The following is a 26,039-nucleotide window of genomic DNA, read 5'->3' as shown; positions in this document are numbered from 1 at the left end:
GAAAACGGCAGCACCTAATTAAAGCAAACATCGCTTCTCATTCATTTGCTTGATGGAGGTATCAAACCAAAGGACGTGGCAAAAGTGTACCGATTGTGCGCAAAGGTGACATTATTGGCGCAAGAAACTTTAATGCAGGTTTGCTTCCAGAAAACGCAGAAGTTTGTGTTCCAACATCTCACGTTCCAACAATTATTTGAGTTCTTGCAAATAAAACACTTCTAGATGCTGACCAGAGCCTCAGCGACCAAGTGAGATGCCTTGTTCTTGATTTTTCTGTCATGGATTTCACTGAGAAATTGCTGTGCATTATGGGATTTCCTCTGTAAAGATTACAAATGGTATTGCCCAATACTGTAATTTGAGGTGTCTTCAAAGGTATCTTTCTCTTCGAATAAGAATCTATAAATAACAGTCTTACAGTGTCTTAAAATGCTCCCCACATACCCATCTCGCAAGGTTTGGAAACACAGACAAAGAAATGCTACAATAGATAATTAAATGCATAATTCACCCCACATCACTCCCTGGCACTATTGTTCCCGCTCGCGGATTGTGTGGTTTAAAACCCCACTGCCATGCGGTGCTCATCACACTTAACCAGATCTGACAACGTCCCTGCAAAAAATGTCTCATCGGGGAAAAACAGACCCATATTTACACTTACTTCGACAGATAGGCCTGTGGTCACTCCAGGCTGCTAGAGTGTCCGTCACTCTCTGGCAAGTGATGCTCTTTGATCCTTGCAGCACGTAGCTGTCGTCGCAGGAAAACTGGATGCTGGCTCCGACCCTGCGGAATTTTGGGAAACAAATGACCGTCAGCGATCGACCGGCGACACGAGTTGCGCCATCTTACCAACTACGCCTTCTTTTGTCAGAGAAATTAAAGCGTTTTCTGTCACCGTCAGCCGCTTCTCTCTGCAGTTGCATTCATTTTCCGAAACACCAAGATGGTTTTCTATTACATGCAGAATGTGTCACACATATCTCTTTTTTTTTGTTTGAGAGACATTAAAAACCCACTTAGAAGCGGTGACCAGAGGTCCTAGTGGTAATGGCCTATCGGTGCGGGAGTTCAGACAGACAGCGGGTCCAGACCTGGTTAAAACCGTGTCATGCGGTTAAAAAGGACAAGCGCTGCAGATAAGAGAATAAATAGGGAACCTACTGGAAGCTGGAGCCAATTCTTTTCCCATTTTCAGGAATCCCTGGATCGGGGCAGATATCCGCCGCCATTCCCCCTTGGCTTACTGCGGGCAGGAGAAACAGGACGAGAAGAAAGATGAGCAAATAAATGACATGCGTGTGATAGTGGACAGTTGTGTGGGATGTCCAAATTAAAGAGCGTGTATAAGATTGACCTCACCAGCTGTAGGGCCTCATTACCCACTCACATTTATCATGCTTACAACGTCTCATTTGTGAGTCGTAAATGGTTTGTGAACACTCATACTCATACAGTGGCACACAATAATGATATGGGTCAATTTCACAGAAGCTGTCGAGAACAATTAACTGAAAAAATAAGTATTATTGTTATTTTTATTGTTGACAATTATTATAATTATATTATTATTATTATTTATTATAATTATTGCGTTTATTATTATTGTTATATTTATTATTTTTCATTATTATTTATGTATAGTTGTTGTTATTACTGTCATTAATTATTAAAGCATTTTCTTAATTTTGAAAAGTAATTCAATAAGTCAGACAATTAAAAGCATGTTTTATTAGTTTCAGCTACACTTCTCAAATTGTAAGATAGCAGCTAAAATGAATTATACAGTCAAAATTTAAAGCAGCTACAAACACTTTAGTGTATTTTGTTTGCCACTTTGTATCTACTATAGACATTCATGCACTTTACAGTTTGACGTGAACGTTCAAATACTTGCGTGTGTGTCTGACTATATTTTCAATGCATGTACCGGCCACAAATCCTAGCACACAATAAAAGCAAAAACGCCGTGTGCCAATTCAGCACAGCCCAGTGTGTACAATATTCATCAGAATGCCAGAGTAGATTGCATTCACAGGTGAAATATCTATTCCTGTACAGCTGACATGGGATTTAGTGCCGTAAGCTCAAGGCTATTACCCATAAAAAGCAAAGAAAGGTCAAAGCATGTCCCATGTTTCCCTGCTCCCGTGTTCCTCCTAAGCCAGACTGAGTTTATGTTTTCGCAGTCTCGCTTTCTGACATCCCTCTGAGGTCATTTACTGGCCAAAATCACATCAGGTCACTTCACGGATTATTCCACATCAGGTGTAGCAATGACCACATTTCTCCATATTCTGTATAAAACCAATATGAAATGAAACTTTAAATAGACATTCCTGATCTAACAGCACATGGATCGACAGTAATGCCCAATTTTTCCACAGTCCAATATATTCCATGACGAATAACAGTCCCATCATGTGTTGTGTTTTGTAAAATGTCCTGTTTGATTGGCAAATGTGCCAGTTTTCCTGTAGCTCAGTGGTAAGAGCATTGTGTTAACAAGGCAAGGTTGTGGTTTCGATCCCAGGGGATTGCAAATACCTATGTAAAACGCATAGGATAAAGCAATGTAAGTCGGTTCGGATAAAGCGTCTGCCAAATACATAAATGTAAATGTGCAGATTAAAAAAGTTAAATTAGCTGCAACTGACGATCCATGTTGATTTCAAACAAAAAAGGTGATTAACAAATTTTGGAATAAGAGTGTGTACACACGCATTGGTCATTTTTCACAGTCATTCATCTAATAAAATTTTAATTAAATCTCATTCAACACCACACAGGAGTACAATGAATTGTCAAATGTAGGTCATGAGACATGGTATCAGTACATTGATTTATGTTCACTTCTCTTAATGTTCACAATGTAATCTGTCTTCTTCTCTCCAAAAATATGTTTCTTCCGACAATTACAATTACCAGCCTCTTATAGCACTCATAATTACTGCAGGCATGCTTAGATATAAGAGTAAGTATCAAGAATAATGTGCCTCCATAATATAGAATTCCCATTTTTGGGCGAGCTATCCCTTTAACTATCATTCCTGAAGCAACATTGAGAAATGAAATACAGTAGTATCTTTTCATAAATCATTATAAGTAATCCATAATTTTATAAATTTTGATGAATTTAATTATAATGAATCGAAATAGTTTTAATCAGAGTGAGTTTCATTCAAGAGCAAACCATTTTTTCAGAAACGAAGAGGCACCTTGAATTTGTTCTTTAGGCTAATAAAGATGACAGCCTTTGCACCATGTTTATTATTAATTCCTAAATACTCAAGTAGTTGAGATCTCTGAGAAATGACATATATATATATATATATATATATATATATAGGACTATCAAACGATTAATTGTATCCAGAATAAAAGTCTGTGTTTACATAATGTGTGTCTGTTTACTGTGCATATTAATTTAGTATTTATAAACACTTACATTTACACAAAGATGTATATATTTAGAAAATGTTTACATGTATTTCTTTATATTTGCCAATCATTCAAACTAAACGTTAATGTTTATTAATATTGATTCTTAAATAAATGCATGTTTTATAAATACAAAATTAATATGCAAAGTACACAGACATACATTAAGCAAAGTCCAATTAATCGTGATATATTTATATATATACAAATATTTCAAAATGAAAAGAACCGTTTAACTTCAGGAAACTAATCATTTTTGGGATGAGTACTTTTAAAGGAAAAAATCCTATGATTTACCAACATTTGCTTTTTTCAAGTTATGTCAGTAAAATAAATTTGAACAAATAAAACCTAGACAGTACACATACATACATTTTAAAAACAAACCAACCAACACCATCCAGGTTCTGATTTAGTTTTTCCTGTGTGTGTCTTTTTATGTAGCCTGAGGTCCATACTCAGAACTGGACCATAGTTTGGGTAACGTTTTAAATGCCACACAATGAATTCTCATGAAACTCAGGAAAAGGACAAAACAACTGGGATCATGAGGCAAGGTCAAGGGAATTTTCTAGCGTGTGTTTGCGTGTACGCAGCCCAAGCTTGTCACTTATGCAGTGAGGCCTTTTGATCACCTGTCATGTCGCTCTTTTTGATGCGGTCTTCACATGTCATCTCTCCTGATTGTGGATATGTCTCCAGAGTTATTCTGTCTGATCAAAGCGGGTGTCCGGTTTTCTGATCTTTCTTGGGCATTTATATGCTCTCCTGTGCTGCCCTGTGATCACCTCAATATGCAAAAGAGCTCCTAATATTTCATGTGTGAACGTTTAATACGTAAACGCCAAGTACACTTCCTTCCCAACTGAGATCTGAGAGTTGCTCTTAAATGTGCTGGGAGAGATGTTAGACCTCTCGCTAACTTCTGAAAGACTTAGCTGGAGTTAGCCATTCCAACCAGCACTAAACATAGAGGAATTGATTTGAGCAATATCATAAAAACCTTTTACACCAGACATATCAAGAGCTCTTTTAAAGGAACAGTTCACCCACAAAGGATTCTTTCATCATTAACAGTGCCCTCAAGACATGTTAATGACTTTCTTTTGTTCAACCCAAACAAAGATTTACTTTGACAGATATTGAGAGACGTCAGGACCTCTTGTTCTGCGGCCTCTACCAGGACGTCCTGTATAAACAATTTCTGCATGCCATTTCATCCAATAAATAAATAAACAAGCAGCATCTATAAGCAACATGTGTGTCAGTCTCTGCCTCAGGCATAATGCCCATAGGCCGCCCACAGGCCATTCACTGACTGTCTGATGCATATTGCACACAGAAATGGGGAGCACTAGTTAGAAATACCAGCAATAATCTGATTGGCTAGTGTTACGCAACAGTTATCTGTTAGAGGTTTTTTTTATTGTACAAGGTACAGGTTACAAAGAATAAGAGAAAACAAATAAATGCACTTTTTAGTTAACTTTGGGTTGCTAGGTGACAAGTAGCCAAGATATTTCCATGCTACATTGTTGAATAAACATTTGGCTTTACTTTCTGAGTTACGTCAGGATAAAAACTGGTTCTTAGTACTTGAGGATGGACAGATACCATTCTGATCCCAATGTCTATACACATTACTGTCAAATTACAATCTTTTACAGACTGCACAGCTCTGTTTCTCTCTTTCTATTAGTATCCATATAGATGGGTCATTCTCAAGAAACCACTTAAACATTACGATTCGGTTGTGAGTTTTAAAATCATTTTTTTGTGAATCACTTTGGTCACCTTCAGGTTTTTAAATTTTGATATGTAAATACAATTGTATTGAATTGTATATGATTTTAATTGTGAAATATATAATTCATAAAACATTAACATACTAATAAAGATAACTGTGTTCCCTAAATTGCACAAAGCTTAATTTTAACATAGTAATAAAGTATGTATGTATTTTATTGCTTTTTCTGTTGAAATTCTCATTGTCGTAATGCGTCCCGAACATTTGGAAGGTCCGCTAGATGATAGCCTACAAAAAATGGAAAAACATTGACAGAATATTCCTCTATAATAACTATAATAATAAAGAAACAGTGGAAAAAATAATTCTTCATGACTGATAGTCTCCATAATATTTTAAAAGGACTGTTTACTCACACACAAATATATTTACATTTAGTTTGATGTTTTAAGTGAAAAGCTTCATAGTTTATCGTGTCACGCTGTGTCCTTTTTTGATTCTCATTACAGATACAGCTACTGTATCAGCATTCATGTAGTGTTTATTTTCAATATATTTCATGTCTTATGTATGATTAATAAAAACTTGCTTAGGCATCGTGGCTTTGCTTGCCCTTTTTATATATTTTTTTAAATTTGTGTTTAAGTCTTTTAATGCATACAGTGGGTACGGAAAGTATTCAGACCCCCTTAAATTTCCACTCTTTGTTATATTGCAGCCATTTGCTAAAATCATTTAAGTTCATTGTTTTCCTCATTAATGTACACACAGCACCCCATATTGACAGAATAACACAGAATTGTTGACATTTCTGCAGATTAATTAAAAAAGAAAATCTGAAATATCACATGGTCCTAAGTATTCACACCCTTTGCTGTGACACTCATATATTTAACTCAGATGCTGTCCATTTATTCTGATCATCCTGGAGATGGTTCTACACCTTCATTTGAGTCCAGCTGTGTTTGATTATACTGATTGGACTTGATTAGGAAAGCCACACACCTGTCTATATATAAGACCTTACAGCTCACAGTGCATGTCAGAGCGAATGAGAATCATGAGGTCAAAGGAACTGCCTGAAGAGCTCAGAGACAGAATTGTGGCAAGGCACAGATCTGGCCAAGGTTACAAAAAAATATCTGCTGCACTTAAGGTTCCTAAGAGCACAGTGGCCTCCATAATCCTTAAATGGAAGACGTTTGGGACGACCAGACCCCTTCTAGAGCTGGCCGTCCGGCCAAACTGAGCTATCAGGGGAGAAGAGCCTTGATGAGAGAGGTAAAGAAGAACCCAAAGATCACTGAGGCTGAGCTCCAGAGATGCATTCTGGAGATGGGAGAAAGTTGTAGAAAGTCAACCATCACTGCAGCCCTCCACCAGTCGGGCCTTGAAAAAACACCTGAAGGACTCCAAGATGGTGACAAATAAGATTCTCTGGTCTGATGAGACCAAGATAGAACTTTTGGCCTTAATTCTAAGCGGTATGTGTGGAGAAAACCAGGCACTGCTCATCACCTGTCCAATACAGTCCCAACAGTGAAGCATGGTGGTGGCAGCATCATGCCGTGAGGGTGTTTTTCAGCTGCAGGGACAGGACGACTGGTTGCAATCGAGGGAAAGATAAATGCAGCCAAGTACAGGGATATCCTGGATGAAAACCTTCTTCAGTGTGCTCAGGACCTCAGACTGGGCCGAAGGTTTACCTTCCAACAAGACAATGACCCTAAAATACAGCTAAAATAATGAAGGAGTGGCTTCACAACAACTCTGTGACTGTTCTTGAATGGCCCAGCCAGAGCCCTGACTTAAACCCAATTGAGCATCTCTGGAGAGACCTAAAAATGGCTGTCCACCAACGTTTACCATCCAACCTGACAGAACTGGAGAGGATCTGCAAGGAGGAATGGCAGAGGATCCCCAAATCAAGGTGTAAAAAACGTGTTGCATCTTTCCCAAAAAGACTCATGGCTGTATTAAATCAAAAGGGTGCTTCTACTAAATACTTAGCAAAGGGTCTGAATACTTAGGACCATGTGATATTTCAGTTTTTCTTTTTTAATAAATCTGCAAATATGTCTACAATTGTTTTTCTGTCAATATGGGGTGCTGTGTGTACATAAAAAAAAGAACTTAAATGATTTTAGCAAATGGCTGCAATATAACAAAAGAAAACAAGAGTGAAAAATTTAAGGGGATCTGAATACTTTCCATACCCACTGTATATGATTCATTTCCAAAATCCAGCCTTTAAGTCAATGAAATGGCCAACAGAGGCGTGTGGATTGCTCTTGCAAAGTGCTCACCTCAGTCGTATTGTAAGCGGCTTTGTGTGCTCTAAGTGAATTGGGCCGTTTGTCAACAAACCCAAGGCGACCTCTCTCATGTTCGGATGTAACGATTGGATGAGTAGCTACACACAAACAAGCTACTGTCATCCCGTGAACACCGTACATTTTACAGTAGCCGGGGCTGAAGTGATGTACTTAACAGACTCAGCAGGTTTTGTAATGCTAATTGGCAAAGAACACGCTCGATGGAGCGCAGAACGGGTGAAACCATCCATACAGCCTGACGGGCTGCTGCTTCCTCCTTTGCATTAAGAATTTCATCAAGGGCATCTTTATTAAACACATAATGAAAACAAGCAAGGCTGGTATATAGTTGCAAACTATTATGATTGAGGGGAATAAAAACAATCCCGGTTTAATAAAAATCACACAAAAATAGAATATCTATTCATCAGTAGCACAGATGAGTTTTATTTATAAAAGCATCGTGGTCAGCCATGACCATGACATCTAAAATGGTGGATGGACAAATGAATAGTTGCAGGTTTAACCCTGCAGCATTACAGTACGTCCTTGAGGGAGACATTTAACCTCGGGTAAGGTAATAAGCCAAGAAAAATGTACAGTCAGCCAGTCATTATTATCTGATCATCATACTCATCTGGTCATTCGAATTTGTCTCCACGCTTCAAAAATTGCTTTGATAGCTTGACTTTTTCCAGTGTCTCGTATTAATAATTACTTTTGTTTGGACATACAAATGACTGCGGTCTCTCATCAGAATCACATATTCTAGAGCAAAGCATTGAGTTTGGTACGCTCCTTTCATTTAAAAGACCTTTTGACCTTGTTAGAATGACTATATGGTGATATGTACATTTCTGTGGTATGAAACGTCTCAAACTATGTGATGAGATCATAACAAGGTCATTTGGACATACTCAACACAGTGTCCCGGCAATTGATAACTATATTACAATGTAGTTATTATAATATCAATGTATGTTTTACTATAACAATGATTCACGTCATATTTTATTCATTATTCACAACCCCAAAAAACAGATCAGGTTTCATCTCAGGGTGCGTTTCCGGAACAACGAAATAACTCGCTGTTTAACCACCATAGTATGATGCATCGTTTGAGATACTAACTAGCTAAAACATAGTAACTTTGTCGCACATCTGTCTTTTGAACCACGTCGGTTCAACAATATACGTGGTTGATGACATCACATAGGTGATGGACCAGTTCCATCGTCTAATTCAGTGTTTCTCAACTCCAGTCCTGGGGCCCACCTGTCAGATTATTTTAGATGTCTCCCTATTGAACACACCAACATGCCAACAAGACAATGAAGTGATGTTTGATCATTAATGATGAATACCTGCTGTTAACAGATACTATCAAGAAAACCATCTACCATCGACATCACCTGATTCCATCTGTAACAAACGCATTATCACAGTTGAGGAGACCAAAACATAATTCAACATAAGAAATCAAGACTCAAGAGGTTAACTGAATGAAACAATGAACACTATCATGGTGACTTCTTATTGTTCATGTTTTCTTCAGAGATAGTGTCTGTTAACAGCAGGTGTTCATCGTTAATGATCAATCATCACTTCACCGAGTATGTGACTAATATAAAGAACTGTGCTTCTAACCACAGCTCTAGACCGGTAGTTCCAACCACACAACTTTGCAATGCTACTTGCGATTGATTGTTGGAACGATGGTTACGGGAAACGCAAATCGTTGAACTATTCTGGAAGGAAGGAAATTGCCACCATAGTAAGCTATCGATACTTTTGGAAACGCACCCCTAGTCAGTGACTGACAAGAGCAGCGGGAGGGTTTCACGTTTGACGCCAGCTAGCAGCTCACCATGACAAGTTCATGAAACGCATTTATCTATTATTTAACCTGACTACTTTATTTCAGCTGTAATTTACATCATGAATTGAAGTGTGAGAAGCGTACTTACGAACTGCGTTTTTGTGACTCGTATCCTTATTCGGCAACATTTTCACCCCTCTGGATTTCAGCTCGATGGCTTTCTTCACTGTAGGGAGAGGTAAGAGATCAAGTATGTGCAAGTGTAAACCGCAATCCATTTATACAGTCGGCAAAACCTGTCAAGTACCGAAGAACAGTTTTGTTCCAACTGGTCATTTAATACGAGCGACCCTCTGAGAAGCACTCTAGTGTGGGCAATGAAAATGAGCCTAGCTCTGCTCATGTGTATGAGACGGCTGGAGATATTTTCATAATTAGCCGCGGACACGATCGCACCGAGCTGGGGCTTTGACAGATCTTAAATGATGTGCGCACTTTGTTATCCGACACGCGACTGGCACATTCTGGCACATCGATTAGAGGACACGCTACCAAAATTTGTATCATCTGGAGCCAATTTGGATTTCCAACCAATTCCGTATCCAGTCCAGTAATTATGTCATGTAGGACGCCAATTATGACCCAGGGATCATGATGTAAATTCTCTTTGCATAATTTCCTCTCTGTATGACATCGCCCCCGTCAGTGAGCTTTAATGAAATTGAAAGGTTTTTTTCTTTCATAAATATGATACAATGATGAGAAATCAGTGGGGTAAGAGATTGATGGATTTGTTGGGAGAAAATTTCGGAATTCATGTTTCCCTAAAGAGTCGTCCTCAACACAACGCAAATGTCCTTACACAAACAACACGGCCATTTCTATTGCCTCAATCATAAACATACACACAATTCAGCAAATATTTCAATTCTGCAAATGGGATTTTCTTCAAATACAAGCTCTTTAGAAAGTCTTCGAAAATACTTTATGCTGTCAGTAGTTTGGTTATTTTGTTTTAAATGCATGAATCCTGAACAATCTTTTTCAATTAAATTTCATGGTAGGAATTTTATGTATTCAGATTACACACAATTAAATAATTTTAATATTATGACGGCATGGCTGGATATTTGTCCAATTAAAGTACAATAAAACCAAATGCAAAAATACATTATACGAGTATAAAAATGCATTTTTGCCCTGTGTAATTGTTGTATATATATTCTTGTATAAAATGAAGGCACACTTCATTTTTTTTTTGAATCTATAATTGGTTTAACAAAAGAAAAAAGTTGAAATATCAGGTTTAATAAAAATCACCCCTGAACATAAAATTGTTTGTCAAATAATAAAAATAATAAAAAAAAGCATATACGTTTATCCAGTGCTCTAGAACTAAGCAAATACAGCAATCCCTCAAGCTTCGCCCGAGATTCACAGCATCCTCTGCTCATTATGCTAATTGAAAACCCGATCATAAACGCATATCATGAACATGATTTAAACGCGGCTCATCTTGCGTTATTCATCCTAGGAACATGAATTCCCTCACCGCTGTCATGATTGATTTCTCACTTAAGAGGGGATGCGGTAAGCATCATTCCAGCATGTCTGTGCTCATGGAGTCACAGACACAAGCCAAGATGTCATATTTAGCTACGGTAGAACATGCCAGAGTATGTGCTGTTCTTCGCTGCCAAGTGTCCCACATCTGCCAATGACAAGCCACTCTCCTCTAGTGTCCTACACTCGCTGACCTCTTACCTTGATACTGGGCACTAAATCCTTTCCTCCGATGGTTGCTGTCTGATGTGAAGTGAAGCCGCAGCCAGTTCTTGCTACTGATGACGGGAGACGGCAGATTCATTCCTGTTAGCCTGGAAACAAACAAGATTATCGTTTTAAAGAGCAAAGGGTCAATAAAACCAGCTGTACAAACAGCTGCATGTCTATCATAACAAAACAACAAAAATCACTGCCATCCCTTTTTGCCAATTTTTTCATAGTGTTTTCACAGTGTTATTGTTTGTTTATTTTTGATTAAAGTTTCTTTTTTTGAACCTTGTTACAATAATAATCACATGAATATTATAATTATTATTATTGTTGTTATTATTATAATATTAATAATTATGATTATAATTGTTATTATTATTATCATTGAAGAAGGAATGACAGAAATATGCAAAACCACTTTTTAATTTTAATGAATTTCAAAATGTACAAAAAACCCTTATACATGTGATAAAGATTATTAAGAAATATAAACCATTACAACAAAAATAAATACATCTTACTGCAATGAACCAAAAGTGAATGAGCGTTGCTCGTACTGTTACATTCACCTGTTATTTTAGTCAATCCAAACCATTTACTGAAATGAAAATATCTGAGAGTTAGATTTTTTTCAATCAGTGTAATACACATGTTGTTGTGTTTGCAAACTGCCTCATCCCTCCAATTCCCATCAGCATGCCCCGTATTCCCAACTCTATCATACCAGATAATGATGCCACAGATGAGTGTGCCAACAGTAAATCAAAAGTCATACACCGACTTGAGTAAATATACGTATGTTCCGCCTCCTAATTATGCTTCTTGTCGGATAGATTTCAATTCATATTTCAATTCACAGCGGGGTCCCGCTAACTTCTTTTCTGAAACGTGGACACCCATGGGCTTTATCATCGTATGGATGATCAACACCCCAATTTAACACACCTGGAAAAGTCATTGGTAAAACATCTATTAAAACTGAGACAAATAACCTCTTGTTTTCTCCACACAAGCTTTGATGCCATCAGATTGAATGCATGCTGCTATTTCCATCCTTTTTTTGCTTTTATTTTCTTTCTCTTTTAAAAATATGTTCCAGGGTGCCTATTAAAACTTTGCCTAACCTTGTCTTTGCAAAACAAAAGGTGCGCAAACTTTGTGTTTCCTGTTGTGTGTGCGCACGGTTCAAATACTTATCTGGAGTTCACACACGGGTCTCTGTGAGGGTCCTTCGTGTGAACTCATGATGGGAACGGTGTGTCCAGCAAGTCTTTGAGAAACATCTCTTCATCTTTTATAGAGATATTTGTAGAGATATTTTACGTCTGCAAATATTAAACCCGGCATTTGAAAGGAAGGAAAATGCTCCCATATCAAAGACGAAACTAAATCCAATCAAAGAACTACACTAGGTCTTGACAATAATCATTCATATTCTTAACAAGCATTAATGATGGCAGCTACGGCACAGTCATTAGTGTTTAATTTAATATTTCATCCTGAATCAAATCTCCATCTACTTGATGAGGAGACAATTTTGTTTTTGGCACAGAGTTCTAAGAAAAACGCTTATTCTGGGTATAGTGTGAATGTGGGTGAATATCATCAAGACATTGCATATTTCACCCCAGCTGAAAAAAGAGATACAAGATATGATATTAAGATTTAGGCTTATTAAAATCAACATCATTTCTTACTATCCCTAAAGGTAAAAATACTATAAGGAAAGTTCAAGAAAAACTAAAGCTAAAACATTTTAGGCAATTAAAAAATGTAACTAAACTAAATTAAATTAAAATAGTATAATTTGAATAAAAAAAATTAAACAAAAATGAGAAATGTTGCCTTGGTAAGTTTAGTTTGAAGCACTTACAGTATAAACAGATAATACATTAAAACTAAACTTAACCCTTCTGTTAAATTTGAGACTCCTGCTGAAAATAGTCAACTTAAAATGGTATTATTACAACATTCTTTTCCTATTCCTCCTGGAGCAACAGCTTAAATGGCATTTTTAAGTTGAACATTAAGATGGCAGTTAACAACTTATTGTGGTTTCTGCGGGACCTCTATTCAGAGAACCCAGCAATCAAATGTGCAATAATATATATAAATCAAAAGGTTCTGTTTTATCCTTATATTTCATTTAAAATATTAGGTAGGTATGATGCTTCTGTCATTTTATTATTTATTTGTATATTTTTATGATGCTATAAAATAAATTTCCTGTTAGTTTGTTTTGTTTACTATCATTTTAGAGCCTTAAACCTATTTTAGTTTGTTTTTCAGAAAACATTTCAGTTAGGTTTAAATGTTCTTTCATATTTCACTTGATTTCAACAAACAAAAATGTTTTCAAACGTAAACTTAAGTAAGTTTGGACACATATTGCTAATAAGAATATGAATAATATGCCGAACTGCCATAGAAAGGTCATAAAAAAAAAACGTAAACCCTGTATATAGCTCGCGCAAGCCGCGTGATGCAACAAAAGATATTAAACCTTAAAGTCCAAGTGAAATCAAAACATATATTTTTTGACTTTTATTAAAAATAAGTTAACCTTAAGGATGTCAACAAACTGATATGTTCCTAAATACTGACAAAATTCCAATTAAGAAGATATAAGCGTTCAAAGCGGAGTCTGTCACGCGTGCTGAAACAAATCTAGAAATTCCATGACATGGCGCTACACTTCAGCCTCTCGTCAAAGTTCTTGTCCAATCAAATTGCGTTAGAATCCGAAGAGTCCCGCCCCCTTCACTATGAGAGCTACCGAAGCGGCGCCTCAAATTAGTCACTTGTTCGCACATTTATTATGTCCTTCATGGTAAATGACGCATAGTGCACTAGTTGGGATATGATCCAGACAGTGTTAACATAAACATTAAAGGGGTAAAATGACATGACTAAAACAAATATTATTGTTTGTATTAGATGTAATGCAATGTGTTTACACGATTTAAGTTTCAAAAATGCTGTATTTTCTCTACCATGCATGTTTGGAAAGCTCTACTACCAAGCTCATCACTGTGAAAAGTGAGGTGTGCTATGATTGGACTGACAGGTACACCACATAACTTGAGTATACATTTGGGGGTTCTTAGTTAACTCATATCACCAACTGACGTAGAATTGTGGGGGTGTGGTTACACCAGGCGTTTCAGGCAGGTCTGGGTGAGCGTTCGCTTTTAGGTAGAATGCATCTTTTGTTCCGACACTTTCATTTTACGTGTCTAATACATGCATGGGCAACTTATAACACACCAATGACACAGAAAAACACGGATTGGCGCCATATGACCCCTTTAAACTCACACAAGCGGTTAAGAGAAAGTTTAGAACAGAGCTGATCATATGTGCAAATCCGCTGAGAAAACTAAACGTATCTAACCCGTTTAAAGTCTAAACAGTATGTTGAATGTTAAGGCTCTACGGAAGAGATCGGAACTCGCAGCCTTGATGAGTAAAGGAGAAGACAAACGCCAGTGTCACTCACTAACAGGGCCAGATTAACACTTCACTGTACCCTGGGCAACAATATTCAAGTACCCCATCATCACGACCCCAGGATCACCATAATCTGGCAAAAATAAAGAATAAATTACAGTAATACAGTAAATATACTCAATATTACAATAAATAACTGTCATCAAGTGCATTTTGATGTACAGATGTGCAAATGCTCATAGAACTACAAATGCACCACGATGTTCTCATGTCAAGGCCACTCATTTATGATGTTATGAAAAAAAAACGCATCGGCATCAGTATAATCTGGCAAAATTGACCCACTACATAGAGAGTGAAGGAAGGGTCCTCCATTTTCACAGATAAATAAATAAGCAACCACTTTCAAAGAATCCAGTATTTATTTAACGTCACCTACTCCCAGCACAAATGTATTGAATTCATAGAGCCATCACAGAGGAAGAACATGGAAGCGGTAGAAAATGGAATGGAATCTTACATTAGCATTTTTCTGGACTTTGAATGTGCAAACTGGTGAAAGAGAGAATGTGCAGAGAGCCGTGTGTGTTACAGGGGCTGCTCGCAGACTCGACGAGCGGTTCAGATGGCGGTGACACTCTAGACTCGAGACCCATCACCGCTTCCCTCAACGGTCGCACTCGCAGCAGAATCCGGGCCATCGGTTGAAGATGCTGCCGGGGCATCTTCGCTCTCGGGGCTGTGAACATTAGCTAGCGCCGACAGTAAAGAAATGTCCTGGCTAGCAGAGTTGTCCTCGTTGACGGATATTGCCTTAGCAGAACAGTTGTTAATGTTTACTAGTGTGAAGAAATTCCCTATTTTTGGTATATATTCTGCCTTCCTGATATCCTTCTGCTTTTAATTTCCGTTTAGCGCTCCCACTGAGCTTCTCCTTGTTTGCATTTTTTGAGTCTTGTTTTGTAGCGGTGCTTGCGGTCAGCGCACGTTGATTAGCGTCACCACCCTGGGCCCTCTAGAGGTCGTGGGCCCCTGGGCAATTGCCCAGTTGCCCATATGGTTAATCCGGCCTTGCTCACAAACATAAATAACAAGCTTCAAATGACACATCACCGTAAACACTGATCTTCCTATTCCTAGACTTCCATGGACTGGCTATCAGCTGTTACAGCTTTGACAGGCTCACTGTGTGCTGTAAATGAAACGCTATAGGTTATTTTAAAAGGGGGAGGGGCCACTCGATTTGTCTTGCGCTTTCTGCATTTTTCAGTTGAAATTACGACAGCACATCAAATAATGCTGCGGGTTCCAAGGCGTTTCCCTACGACTTTACAAACAAGGCCTTTATAATTGGTTCTATAGTCTTTTGTGAAATATTTTTTGTCCTCTCGATATCTGCAACCTTGAAATATTTTTTCCGAGACATTTTTTATCTGTAAAAAAGCAAAATAAATGTATTTGTAAATTAGATCAAACAAAACAAGACAAGATGTTTTCATTGGGTCTGCGTCTCGCACGTCAAGCTGAAGGGGGTGTTTGCTGGTGATATCTGGCACACGGGCTGCTGTGATGCCTCTACTTCTTTTCAAGAAAGTGGAGTTCAACAGAGCATGAAAACCAGGTTGAGCTGAGGAGGCAAAGCAGTGAGAAAGAGAAATGAACGTGCTTTACAAGAGCCAGACAACAGAGAGTAAACTTGACAAAAGCTCAGTGTGTTTGAAGAGTGCAGTGCAGATAACACGAGAGAAGGAACATCGGCACAACAGCTATCCGTGGTACATAAAATGGGAAAATGCTGATGAGTTCCTCAACAAAGAGTGTAGAAATTCCAGACATGGAGACACAAAAATGCATCTAGCACAATATTATATTTTAATATGAGAATTATAAGGCACCATAAGAATTAAGATTTGGATTTTAAACACGTCAGGACACTATCAGACATCAAACATCTCTATTATGTGTCCATGGTCATTTTGAGAGCTGAGGGGATTTGAATGAAAATTTGATTCACATTCCTTTCCATCACGCTGAAATACACAATTTAAAAGTTATGATCTTAAAAATTGCTAACAATAGTAAAATCGTTGTATAAAAATAGCATGTTATTCAAGTCTATGTTAATAACCCTTTATAATGTAATATATTTTTCATTATTTACATCTGGTGTATTATAAAGGCTATTATTATTATAGAGCTGAATGACAGTCTGATGAATTATGATGCTGGGTTTAGCCAGGTCATAAATAAAGATTGTGTTGAGCAGCTTATATGAGGCGATATGAGGTCTTCAAAGAGAAAGGCCTTTATTTTATTCACAAGTTGTAGCCAAATTTATTCAAGCTCCGGCATCGGTGTCAGAGAGGTCAGGAGAACAGGCCCACTTTGATGAGTGCTGCCAATAACTGCTGGAAATCAAGGCCACAGACAACATCATGAGAGGGGCCGAGGGGAATTTCAACAAGAAAACCTTTGCATTGCACATTCAGAGTTTGTCACTTTGTTTTTAACCTTCCAATGATTTCTTCATGAAGAACCGCGAGGTTTGTGTTTAACATCAAATGAAGTTTCTTGTGATTGAGAAGTATTGCTGTTAAAACGTACATCATTGCTACTATTGGTAGTAATGGAGACTCATTTATTTAATCAACTTAATAAATATTTCATTGGCAATCTTTTGATTCTAGATTGAGCTTACAAGCATACACATATTTACTTAAATTATCTATCTGAATGAGGACATTTCATAGACTTCATTGCTTTAAATCTTCAAAACTATCTAGATTATTTTGTGTGTTTTTACTTATGAGGACGCCTCCAAAGGACATTTTGGGTATTGCATTTCCGTATATTGTTCCAAATATCAGCCAAATGTCTACAGTATACACTCTTAAAAGTAAATGTTTTGTATCTTCTGTAAAACCTTCCACTATAAATAATTCAATTCACGTTTATTTGTATAGCGTGTTTTACAGTTTGCACTATTACAAAGCACCTTAACACAATATACAAACACACAGAAAACACAAACAGAAAACTTTTTTTTGTTAAACAGAAGTGATTTGGGGATGTAATTCTTTTTTTATGGAATCAAACATTCCCCCAAAAAACTAGCATGAAGCTTTTTCCATTCATTCCTAATTCTTTAGCTATATACAGCGCACATCTTAGACAATGATGAACATCATACTGTTTGTGTAGGCGAATATAAGCAAACAAAATATATTCCATATTTCTCTAGACTTTGCACCTGAATCTGTAAACCGAAAACATTTTATTTAAATCTAATGTGAATGAGCTCCGCTCATAGTTATACAGCAGAGGTAAACATTCGCTTTTTTTCATTTTTTATTTTGCATGTAATTAATTCTTGACGTTAGTTTAACATGGTTTGTCGGTTGTTTAAAAACTGAAACAGGAAGTGCTTCTGGTGCGGTTTACGTCTTCCAAAATGGTATACACCCACAACTCTGACTAACATTGACTAAAGAGACATTTTTTTCTCTATTGACAAAACATGACGTGACAGGTCATCCATCGTCTGTCCATGAGGAAATTACTTTGCAGAAGTCAAAGTAATCGGAAGGTTTCCTCACAGAAGGATCTACTCGAAGCATTAGCTTCTCAAATCTGACCACCTGTCAGCTGTCCGTCTCTCAACCAAATCTCGTTCCCTCACGTCTACTTGAATCTCAGTCACAGACACTCACTCAGGGCACTGACACTGAAATAGCTCTCACTGTACATGCATAGCAAATGCTCATTCCACTGAATAACACCGTTCTCTAGTGGTTATACTAATCATGGGGCTGTTGTGTTTTTTGACAAAACTAAAAAACAATAAATTAATATAAACTGTGAATATACTGTCTGCTGCAAAAACAAAATATCTCTGTGTGTGAGATGAATGCATTTACAACTATAATATGTGAGTGAGACAGAGCAAACTTACTTCAAACAACACAGATAAATAAATAAAAAACAGCTTCAAAGTCCTGTTGTATCTAATTATGTAGTATGTACATACTACAGTGTATATATATATATACAGACCCCTTTTGAGCTGACGTCAAGATTACGTCACGGCCTCAGCTGGAGGCAAAACGAGGGGAAAACTGGAGGTGGCCAATACAAATCAGCATAGAGTTGGCTACATAAGAAGTTTGAAATATCATCTTGATGTGTTTTTGAGTGCCAGAATTGGGCACTCTAAAACCTCTAAACTCTTAAAACGTCTCATGTATCCCCACCTTATCAGGACTAGGTATGCAACGATTATATAGGTTTGTTTGTTGTAAAAGATATAAAGATATCTTTTGGAACGATTAGTCATGGTTGCACGATTATGACGATTTTTATGCAAACATTAATTTCTAAATTTTACTGGCCTTGACAACACATTTTCTTGCCCGCCACAAAGAACTAATAAATTAATAATAATTTCTAGTTATTAGTTTGTTTTTTACCAACGCAATCTTAATAAATAAGCTCATAATAGCATACAACAATTAGCCTTACTCTAATAATAATAATAGTCAATCAGTAATAATATTAGAACAAATGATCAAATTATGAGCAAAGCATTAATAAATGTAATAAAGCAAACACACAAATAAAATGATCAGTTCTTTTTAGGTGTTTTAGGTTGGTCTGAGTGTGGTTATTAGGTACAGAAACTGAATAAAGGAGTCAAATGTAAAATAACACTTCATAGTCTTCACAGCATACTGTAGCGATTTTAGCTGCATGTTAAAATAAAGAGGAGTTTAACTCACCAAATAAGATTCTCTACCAGATCTATCAAGATCACATACATGAAATGTATGGGCTCCCTCACGGTCGACTGCCAGCCACACAAACATAATAAAACATAACATAAAATCCAGGCGTGGTTCTCTCTCGTCCTTCACTGCTGTCGCTCATCCTTTTATGCTTCCAAGCTCCTCCATGAGAGATGCGAGATCAGTGCAACTCACGTCACCGGCCTCGCATCGTTTCCCTCACGGCCCTTCCCGGTCTGCTTATCACACAGATATACTTATTCTGCTGCTGTCAATTTAAGAGCTAGTTGGTATAGATCACATGCCTCCCCCCCACTGTTTTCATTTACAGCACTATAATGGATTTATCTAGATCCTATTCGCTAAATCAGGGTTGTCAAACTCAGTTCCTGGAGGGCCGCAGCTCTGCACAGTTTAGCTCCAACCAGCTCTAAACCACACCTGCTTGGAAGTTTCTAGTAATCCTGAAGATGTTGATTACCTGAATAAGGTGTGTTTGATTAAGTTTGGAGCTAAACTGTGCAGAGCTGCGGCCCTCCATGAACTGAGATTGACACCTTGGCGCTAAATAATAACATAAAATAACTTAAATTGATTCAACTTGCGTCAGGAGTAGACTTGTATGCATCCTGTGAGGTGTCCTCAACGTGACGCTTCTAGTCCGGTATGCTACTTCGTTAACTTACAGTAGATGCCGCTTTGTTTGTTCATGTTGCACCGAAAGTCCAACTATGACCGCTACAGCCTTGATTATGAATGTACATGTGGCTGTTTGGTCTCTCTGCCAAACTTCGTTTGTTGCAAGTTGCAACGTTTCCGTTCCATGCAACAGAAACATGGGGTGTAACAGAGCCTTTACGATTAATTAACAATGATGTTTTTAATCGCAGTTAATAGTGAACCTCGGTAATCGCTGCATTGGGGAACAAGTTAAGTTATTTTTCATGTAACATTACCCTTTTATGGCGCATTAACAAGCTAACTAGCAGTTAGCCAACCATCGGAGATTAAACAAAGAAAACTGTTGGTCGTGAACACTTTAGTATTCTAAAGTGTATAAGAAGAAACCCGAGAGAGGGAACAGTGAGAAGGCTCATGTTATGTGTCAGGTGTTCAAGCTGTATTTTCTAACGTTTGCCACTGTTAGTACTAGGGCTGAACGATTAATTGTATTTGCTATTAAATCGCGATGTGATGAAACACTTTCCAACTGAAAAGACTGGGATTAATCATGGGGATGTACAGTTTGATGTGACCCTGCTTGGAGCTGACCAGTACCATCTGAAAGCATTAAAAATGCATGGAAAATGCACGGCACACTTTCCCCAAAGTGCACAGGAAGGAAGCTTGCTCTCTCGTGGTGACTACCTGCGAAAGCGTTGCATCTCATTCACGTAGTGACTGCGTGGCTGTCTATTTCAGCGTGCTTTCCACGCATCTATATATGAACCATGAGACTAGACTGAACCAGATATATATGAACCAGACTGCATCTAATTAATGAATTTGTACATTGACCTAAAACATGTACATTGTAAAATGGGTGGATCCTATTACATTAAAATGTCCAAAACTCAAGAACTGCTAAACATATCATCACGGGCCTTTCAATGTGTAGACCATCGCTCCGAGGTCAAATTCAAAAGAACACGGTATTTGTACACTAGGTGGCTCCATAACAGTCAAAAATGACATTTGACATTTATGCAAACTATTGATATCATATGATGGCTCTCCTGATTCTGAACAACTTTGATGTCGATCGCACGGTTAGTGAGTAATCTGTGATAATGTTAAAAACCTACTTAAGCGAACTAGTCCAAGATTTTTTGCCCGATCGGAACTAAACCGATGCAGCTGTCTTCTCTTGAGTGTGATTGTGAATAGTTATTGAAGAAAAGATGAAATTTCCTTTCACGGTCTCTTAGGGGAGCCAAATGTAAAATGGGCGGAGCCTATAACATTTGAATGTCATAACTCATGAACGGCTCAACATATCGTCATGGGGCTTGGAACTCCCGTGTAGACCGTCACTCCAAGGTTACTTACAAAACACTGTGGCGTTTGAACACACGGAGGCGCTATAACAGTGAAAATGACAACTTTGGCAAAACCCCTCAGTCGTTAACCTATTTGCAGGCTCACGACTTCGTCTGCGATTGATGGATTGTCATTGCAATTTTTTTATCGTGTTCCTGGATCGCCGCCGAGTCCTACCATACCAAACATGCCAGGCAAACCTACGTAAGAGCCATTTAAGCGCTCAAACCAAAGATTGTCTAATAAGTTAACAGACAGTGTTGAAGTGCAGTCAACATGTTTGTCATATGCACATTAGTTTCTCAGATGAATGACTTTCATACACCAAGTTTATTTGTCAGTGCTTTATGTCATGATAATTCTTAATGTTAACATATCTAGAAATTCAACATATGATTCAATATACTAGTATGATTGAGGTAGCTCTATAAAAATATGTCAATCAATTCATGCATCAACTGATATCATTTTAAGCCTGGCCTATATCTGTCCAATATCACATTGGTAATCATGATTTATTGACTTTCTCTATTAAATAATACAGAAGATAAGGTGCTTAAAAAAGAATCGCATATTAAATCGCCATCGCAATATTAATGAAAAAATCGTTTAGCCCTGGTTATAACATGTAGGTATCTGAAGATGTATAGTTTTTCTCACTCAGTTTGTCTTGACTATACATGCTTGGCTTCTTTCCCTATGTGGATGTCAGACCACAGGGTAACCCAATACTGTCAGTTCGTCCATCCATTGAGTGAGCGTGTACAGGTTGGCCAATCTGGTTCCTTTGCAGAGACATCGGTGCATGTCTAATACTGTATATAAATATGTGTGTCTGTTATATCCTATTGGGGACTTAAACATGAATGCACACAAACTCATGGGAATCTAAAAATCCAAAACTAAATCTAAAAATCCCAAAACTTTTTTATGAACTTTAGGTTTAGGGGATACAGTTTATACAGTATAAAAATCATACACCTATGGACTGTCACCACTAAGATAATAAACCAGACATGTGTGTGTGTGTGTGTGTGTGTGTGTGTGTGTGTGTGTGTGTGTGTGTGTGTCTGTGTATGTATGTATATACTGTATATGTACATGTAATATAATATATAATATCACAATAATATTGTATATAACTTTAGTGCTACATAGCTTTGTAGACTTCACTTATTGTTATCTCAGTGACAATTCTTGTCAACTTTTGAAACCCGTCCCAACTTGTCACTATACTGTATCATCCTATTATAAATACAAAATCACCAATAATATATACTCTATTAAAAGTATTACTATAACAGTAAACATTCTTTCCTAGTGTAATTCATTCACTTTCAAGATTTCTCGACTGCACAATGATCAAGGTTATCTCAAATAATCATGCCATTGTGTAGAAACCGCAACCGGTCTAGTTAACAAGATTATGTTTATGAGATTAGACTATTATTACTGTTACCCAGAGAGAAATGAAATCCTTTGGCGTATGAAAAGAACATGAACATCCAACATAAACTTCAGCTAGAGCCAAAACCTCCCCAGTATCTCATATAAAGGATCATAAACCTGAATTCTGCCCTGGGCTGCTCTTCCCAAAACTGTGAAAGGGAGTTTGTAAAGTATCATGCTTTTCTGATCCCTTCATGTTTTCTTTCGGTAAACTGTAAAAAATGAATTTATAAAGCCTATTTTCTGCCAAGATATATACATTAATTCTATGTAAATACCTAAACATGAAGATATTGCTCAGAAAAATAAATGGCACATCCCTTGCTATTGATTTCTCAGTGCCGTTTCCTCCACTTCCACAAAGATTGAAGCAAAACATTTCCTGTGGAAAAGGATTTCAGAGAGCAACAGCATCTGAGGTCACATGACTCAGGTATAGACACTGCATGCAAGGTGTTCTGGCCTTACACAGATGGCATTTAACAAACAGGTGCACTATAGTTTCATATGGATTATCACAACACCGGATCGGTCGGCAGCCGAGTCTCTTCCATGACATTCAGCAGCATCCAGTATTGATTCCATTTGGGTGGCATTAAAAGGAAACCCTGGCCAGATTTCTAATGGGATGAGCAGTGTATTTTGACTGCTAAATTACGCCGAATATTATTTGAGACGCCAGATCAATCTAAAAGACTCCAAAAGGGCAGCGAGTACTTACGCCCAGATCGATGATGGGTCTGGTCATGGTGAATGTGATGGGCGGCACTCTGCATGTTTCAGTCATATCTTGCTGTTCGGTGATCATTTCATTGCATTTATTTATTGTGTGATGCTGTGTGTAGTAAAATTGCTAGTGAAATTTTGATGAGAACAATACACATAGCTGTCATCTGAATATGTGTCCATTTAACTCAATAAATAAAAATCCATTTCAACTTGTTTAACATATACCGATTATAAAGACAGACAGTGATTTGAATTAACCTCTATGAATTAAATAAACAATGTTTTGGAAATATAAATATTGTTTTGAATTTCAGTTTCATGATCTTATTTCTCAAAATTTCTTATTCTACCATGAAGCGAGTATCAAATATTATATTCAGTTGTGAGTGTATCATTAAAACCAGATAAATAATCATTTAGAATGGAAGGACTGAAGCAACGTTGCTATCTGCAATTATTTGTGTGAACATTCACGGTCAGTCGAGTTTTTAAGATGGCATCATCCTCCGGAGTCAAAAATTGTAAATAGTTTTTTCCCGCTGTTTACGATAAGAATGAACATCATTATTATTATTCTCATTCAGTGTATTCTCAACAGATTGTGTCATTATTTCGTCAGCAGCCCCGTGAAGTAACGTTATTGCAGTCTTTCAGCAACTTTGTGTAATTTCAAGCCTGTTTTTTGGTAAAGCAGAAAGCAAATTTATTTGCAAGGGTGCCAAAGAGACATGGCTCTGCCTCCATGCTCAGAGCGTCAAGAGTAAGGACATGTTTATTCACCCAACTTGAAGTTAATAGAGTTCAGACAGACTCTTCCCGCAAGATACGACTTACAATTTGTCCACGAATGCAAACATTTGTGGAGACATAAAAGAATTGCAAAGCATCAATTTGATGAAAGGAAGAAAAGAGTAACAGGTGGAGAGAGGAAACAAGAGAAAGCATTAAAGCGGCGAGTGGCGGTCACACGAATGACAACTCCAGAAATCAAATCAAACTGTGGCAGAGCAACTGATATGTTTCCTGAATAATCTGTGAGATCATTTGTTATTCTTCTTCATTTCCATCGGAGTCTACACTTTATAACCTGCAAAACTGACAAAAGCCCTCTGAGGACGAGACTAGTTTTCTCTGAGGGATTTAAATTGTTTACAGTTTGTGATTTTAAAGGAATAGTTGAGGAAAAAATATAAAAATGATGTCATTGGTAAAATTATTTATGGATGACATTGATATCACTATGGCATTTCAACGAGAAACGCAAGGTGAGAAGAATATTATAATAAAGAATTTTCACATCGCTTTATAAAAGTAAAGAAGAAAGCATATCAAGGATACGTACGGTTTATTTGATAATGTTTCAGAAATCCTTTTATATTATTTCCACATTCCACATTTTTAAAATCATATTTTCTATGTAGGAAGCAAATCTTCTTCATTAAGGTGTGAAAAATAGACACTACCATCTTATTAAAAACGTAAACATCAAGATGTCAACCAAAACGTCATAGCAAATTATTCCTATCAAAACAAAAAATGCTAAGTGCTTCCATAAAAATGTATTCTGGGATAGTTTTCCAAACACGTGTGCGAAGTCAGTACAGATTGTGACATTATACAGCATCAGAGGTCAGTTCACTTACCATATTGAAGGGGCTTCTGTGCCACTGATCTCTAGAAAGTCATATCTGTCCTCCAGCTGGAAGTCTGTGAAGACCAGAGCGATGGTGTCTCCTGGCTCAGCGAGAATACTCCACGTGCAGTCGGCATTGTTTTCATACTCTGAAGGAAAGTGAGGACTTGATATCGTCCCCGTTGTTCCTCTTAACGTCCCACCACATGCTCCTTCAGCTGGTCAGAACAGTACAAAAATGTTACGTGTCAAATAACAGTCTAGTTTTTTGGGGTTACCAGCTTTGACAAATGAATTGGCCAAGGCTTAGAAAATTTGTTTTAGGGGTAAAATTTATGTAATTTCTGGACCACCAATGTAACCATATGGAACTCTAAAGCTGATGAGGGATCTCTTAGGGACCCTAAACTTCTATTCATCCAAATATGTGATGCTGACATTTCGGTCGGATTAAAGTTTTACTTTATCTCTGCCAATTAAAATGGAATACATCATGCTTAATTTAAACATTAAAGGATAATTCCACCCAACAATGAAGAATCTCACACTTTAATCGCATTCATGCCATACATATACCTTAATATAAGGCTACAAAGATTGTTGACCTTTTATGGGTCGGTGATATGCAATGGGCACAGACAGGGGAAAACCTCTTAAAATAATTTAATAAATCAAAACACACTTGACAAAAAAGAAAAAACAAAAACTGATGTTCAGGGTAAACCAGAAAACTAAACTAGACACAGGTGATCCTGATTGGTTGTCGTGGTAACACACAAGTGACTAATTAAGATTAATAAGACATGAATCCAATGACCAGAGAACACAAAGAGCCAACCTGAACCACATGAAA

General features: G+C 37.4%; 1 protein-coding gene across 3 annotated transcripts in view; it reads right to left on the bottom strand.

The window, feature by feature from the left end:
* csmd1a (CUB and Sushi multiple domains 1a) overlaps positions 1-26,039 on the bottom strand; it is a 313,221-nt gene that overhangs the window by 150,794 nt on the left and 136,388 nt on the right. For all 3 annotated transcript variants that reach the window (XM_056760343.1, XM_056760344.1, XM_056760345.1), the window contains exons 5-9: positions 25,197-25,404; positions 11,093-11,205; positions 9,477-9,554; positions 1,171-1,252; positions 668-792 (exon numbers count right to left, since the gene is read on the bottom strand). In XM_056760343.1, coding sequence (XP_056616321.1) covers positions 668-792; positions 1,171-1,252; positions 9,477-9,554; positions 11,093-11,205; positions 25,197-25,404 — 606 coding nt within the window. The remainder of the gene's footprint in view (positions 1-667; positions 793-1,170; positions 1,253-9,476; positions 9,555-11,092; positions 11,206-25,196; positions 25,405-26,039) is intronic.

Source organism: Triplophysa dalaica, chromosome 11, assembly GCF_015846415.1.
Source record: "Triplophysa dalaica isolate WHDGS20190420 chromosome 11, ASM1584641v1, whole genome shotgun sequence".
Lineage (NCBI taxonomy): Eukaryota > Metazoa > Chordata > Actinopteri > Cypriniformes > Nemacheilidae > Triplophysa > Triplophysa dalaica.
The sequence above is the reverse complement of the archived record's forward strand: the minus strand, read 5'-3'. Positions and strand labels throughout refer to the sequence as shown.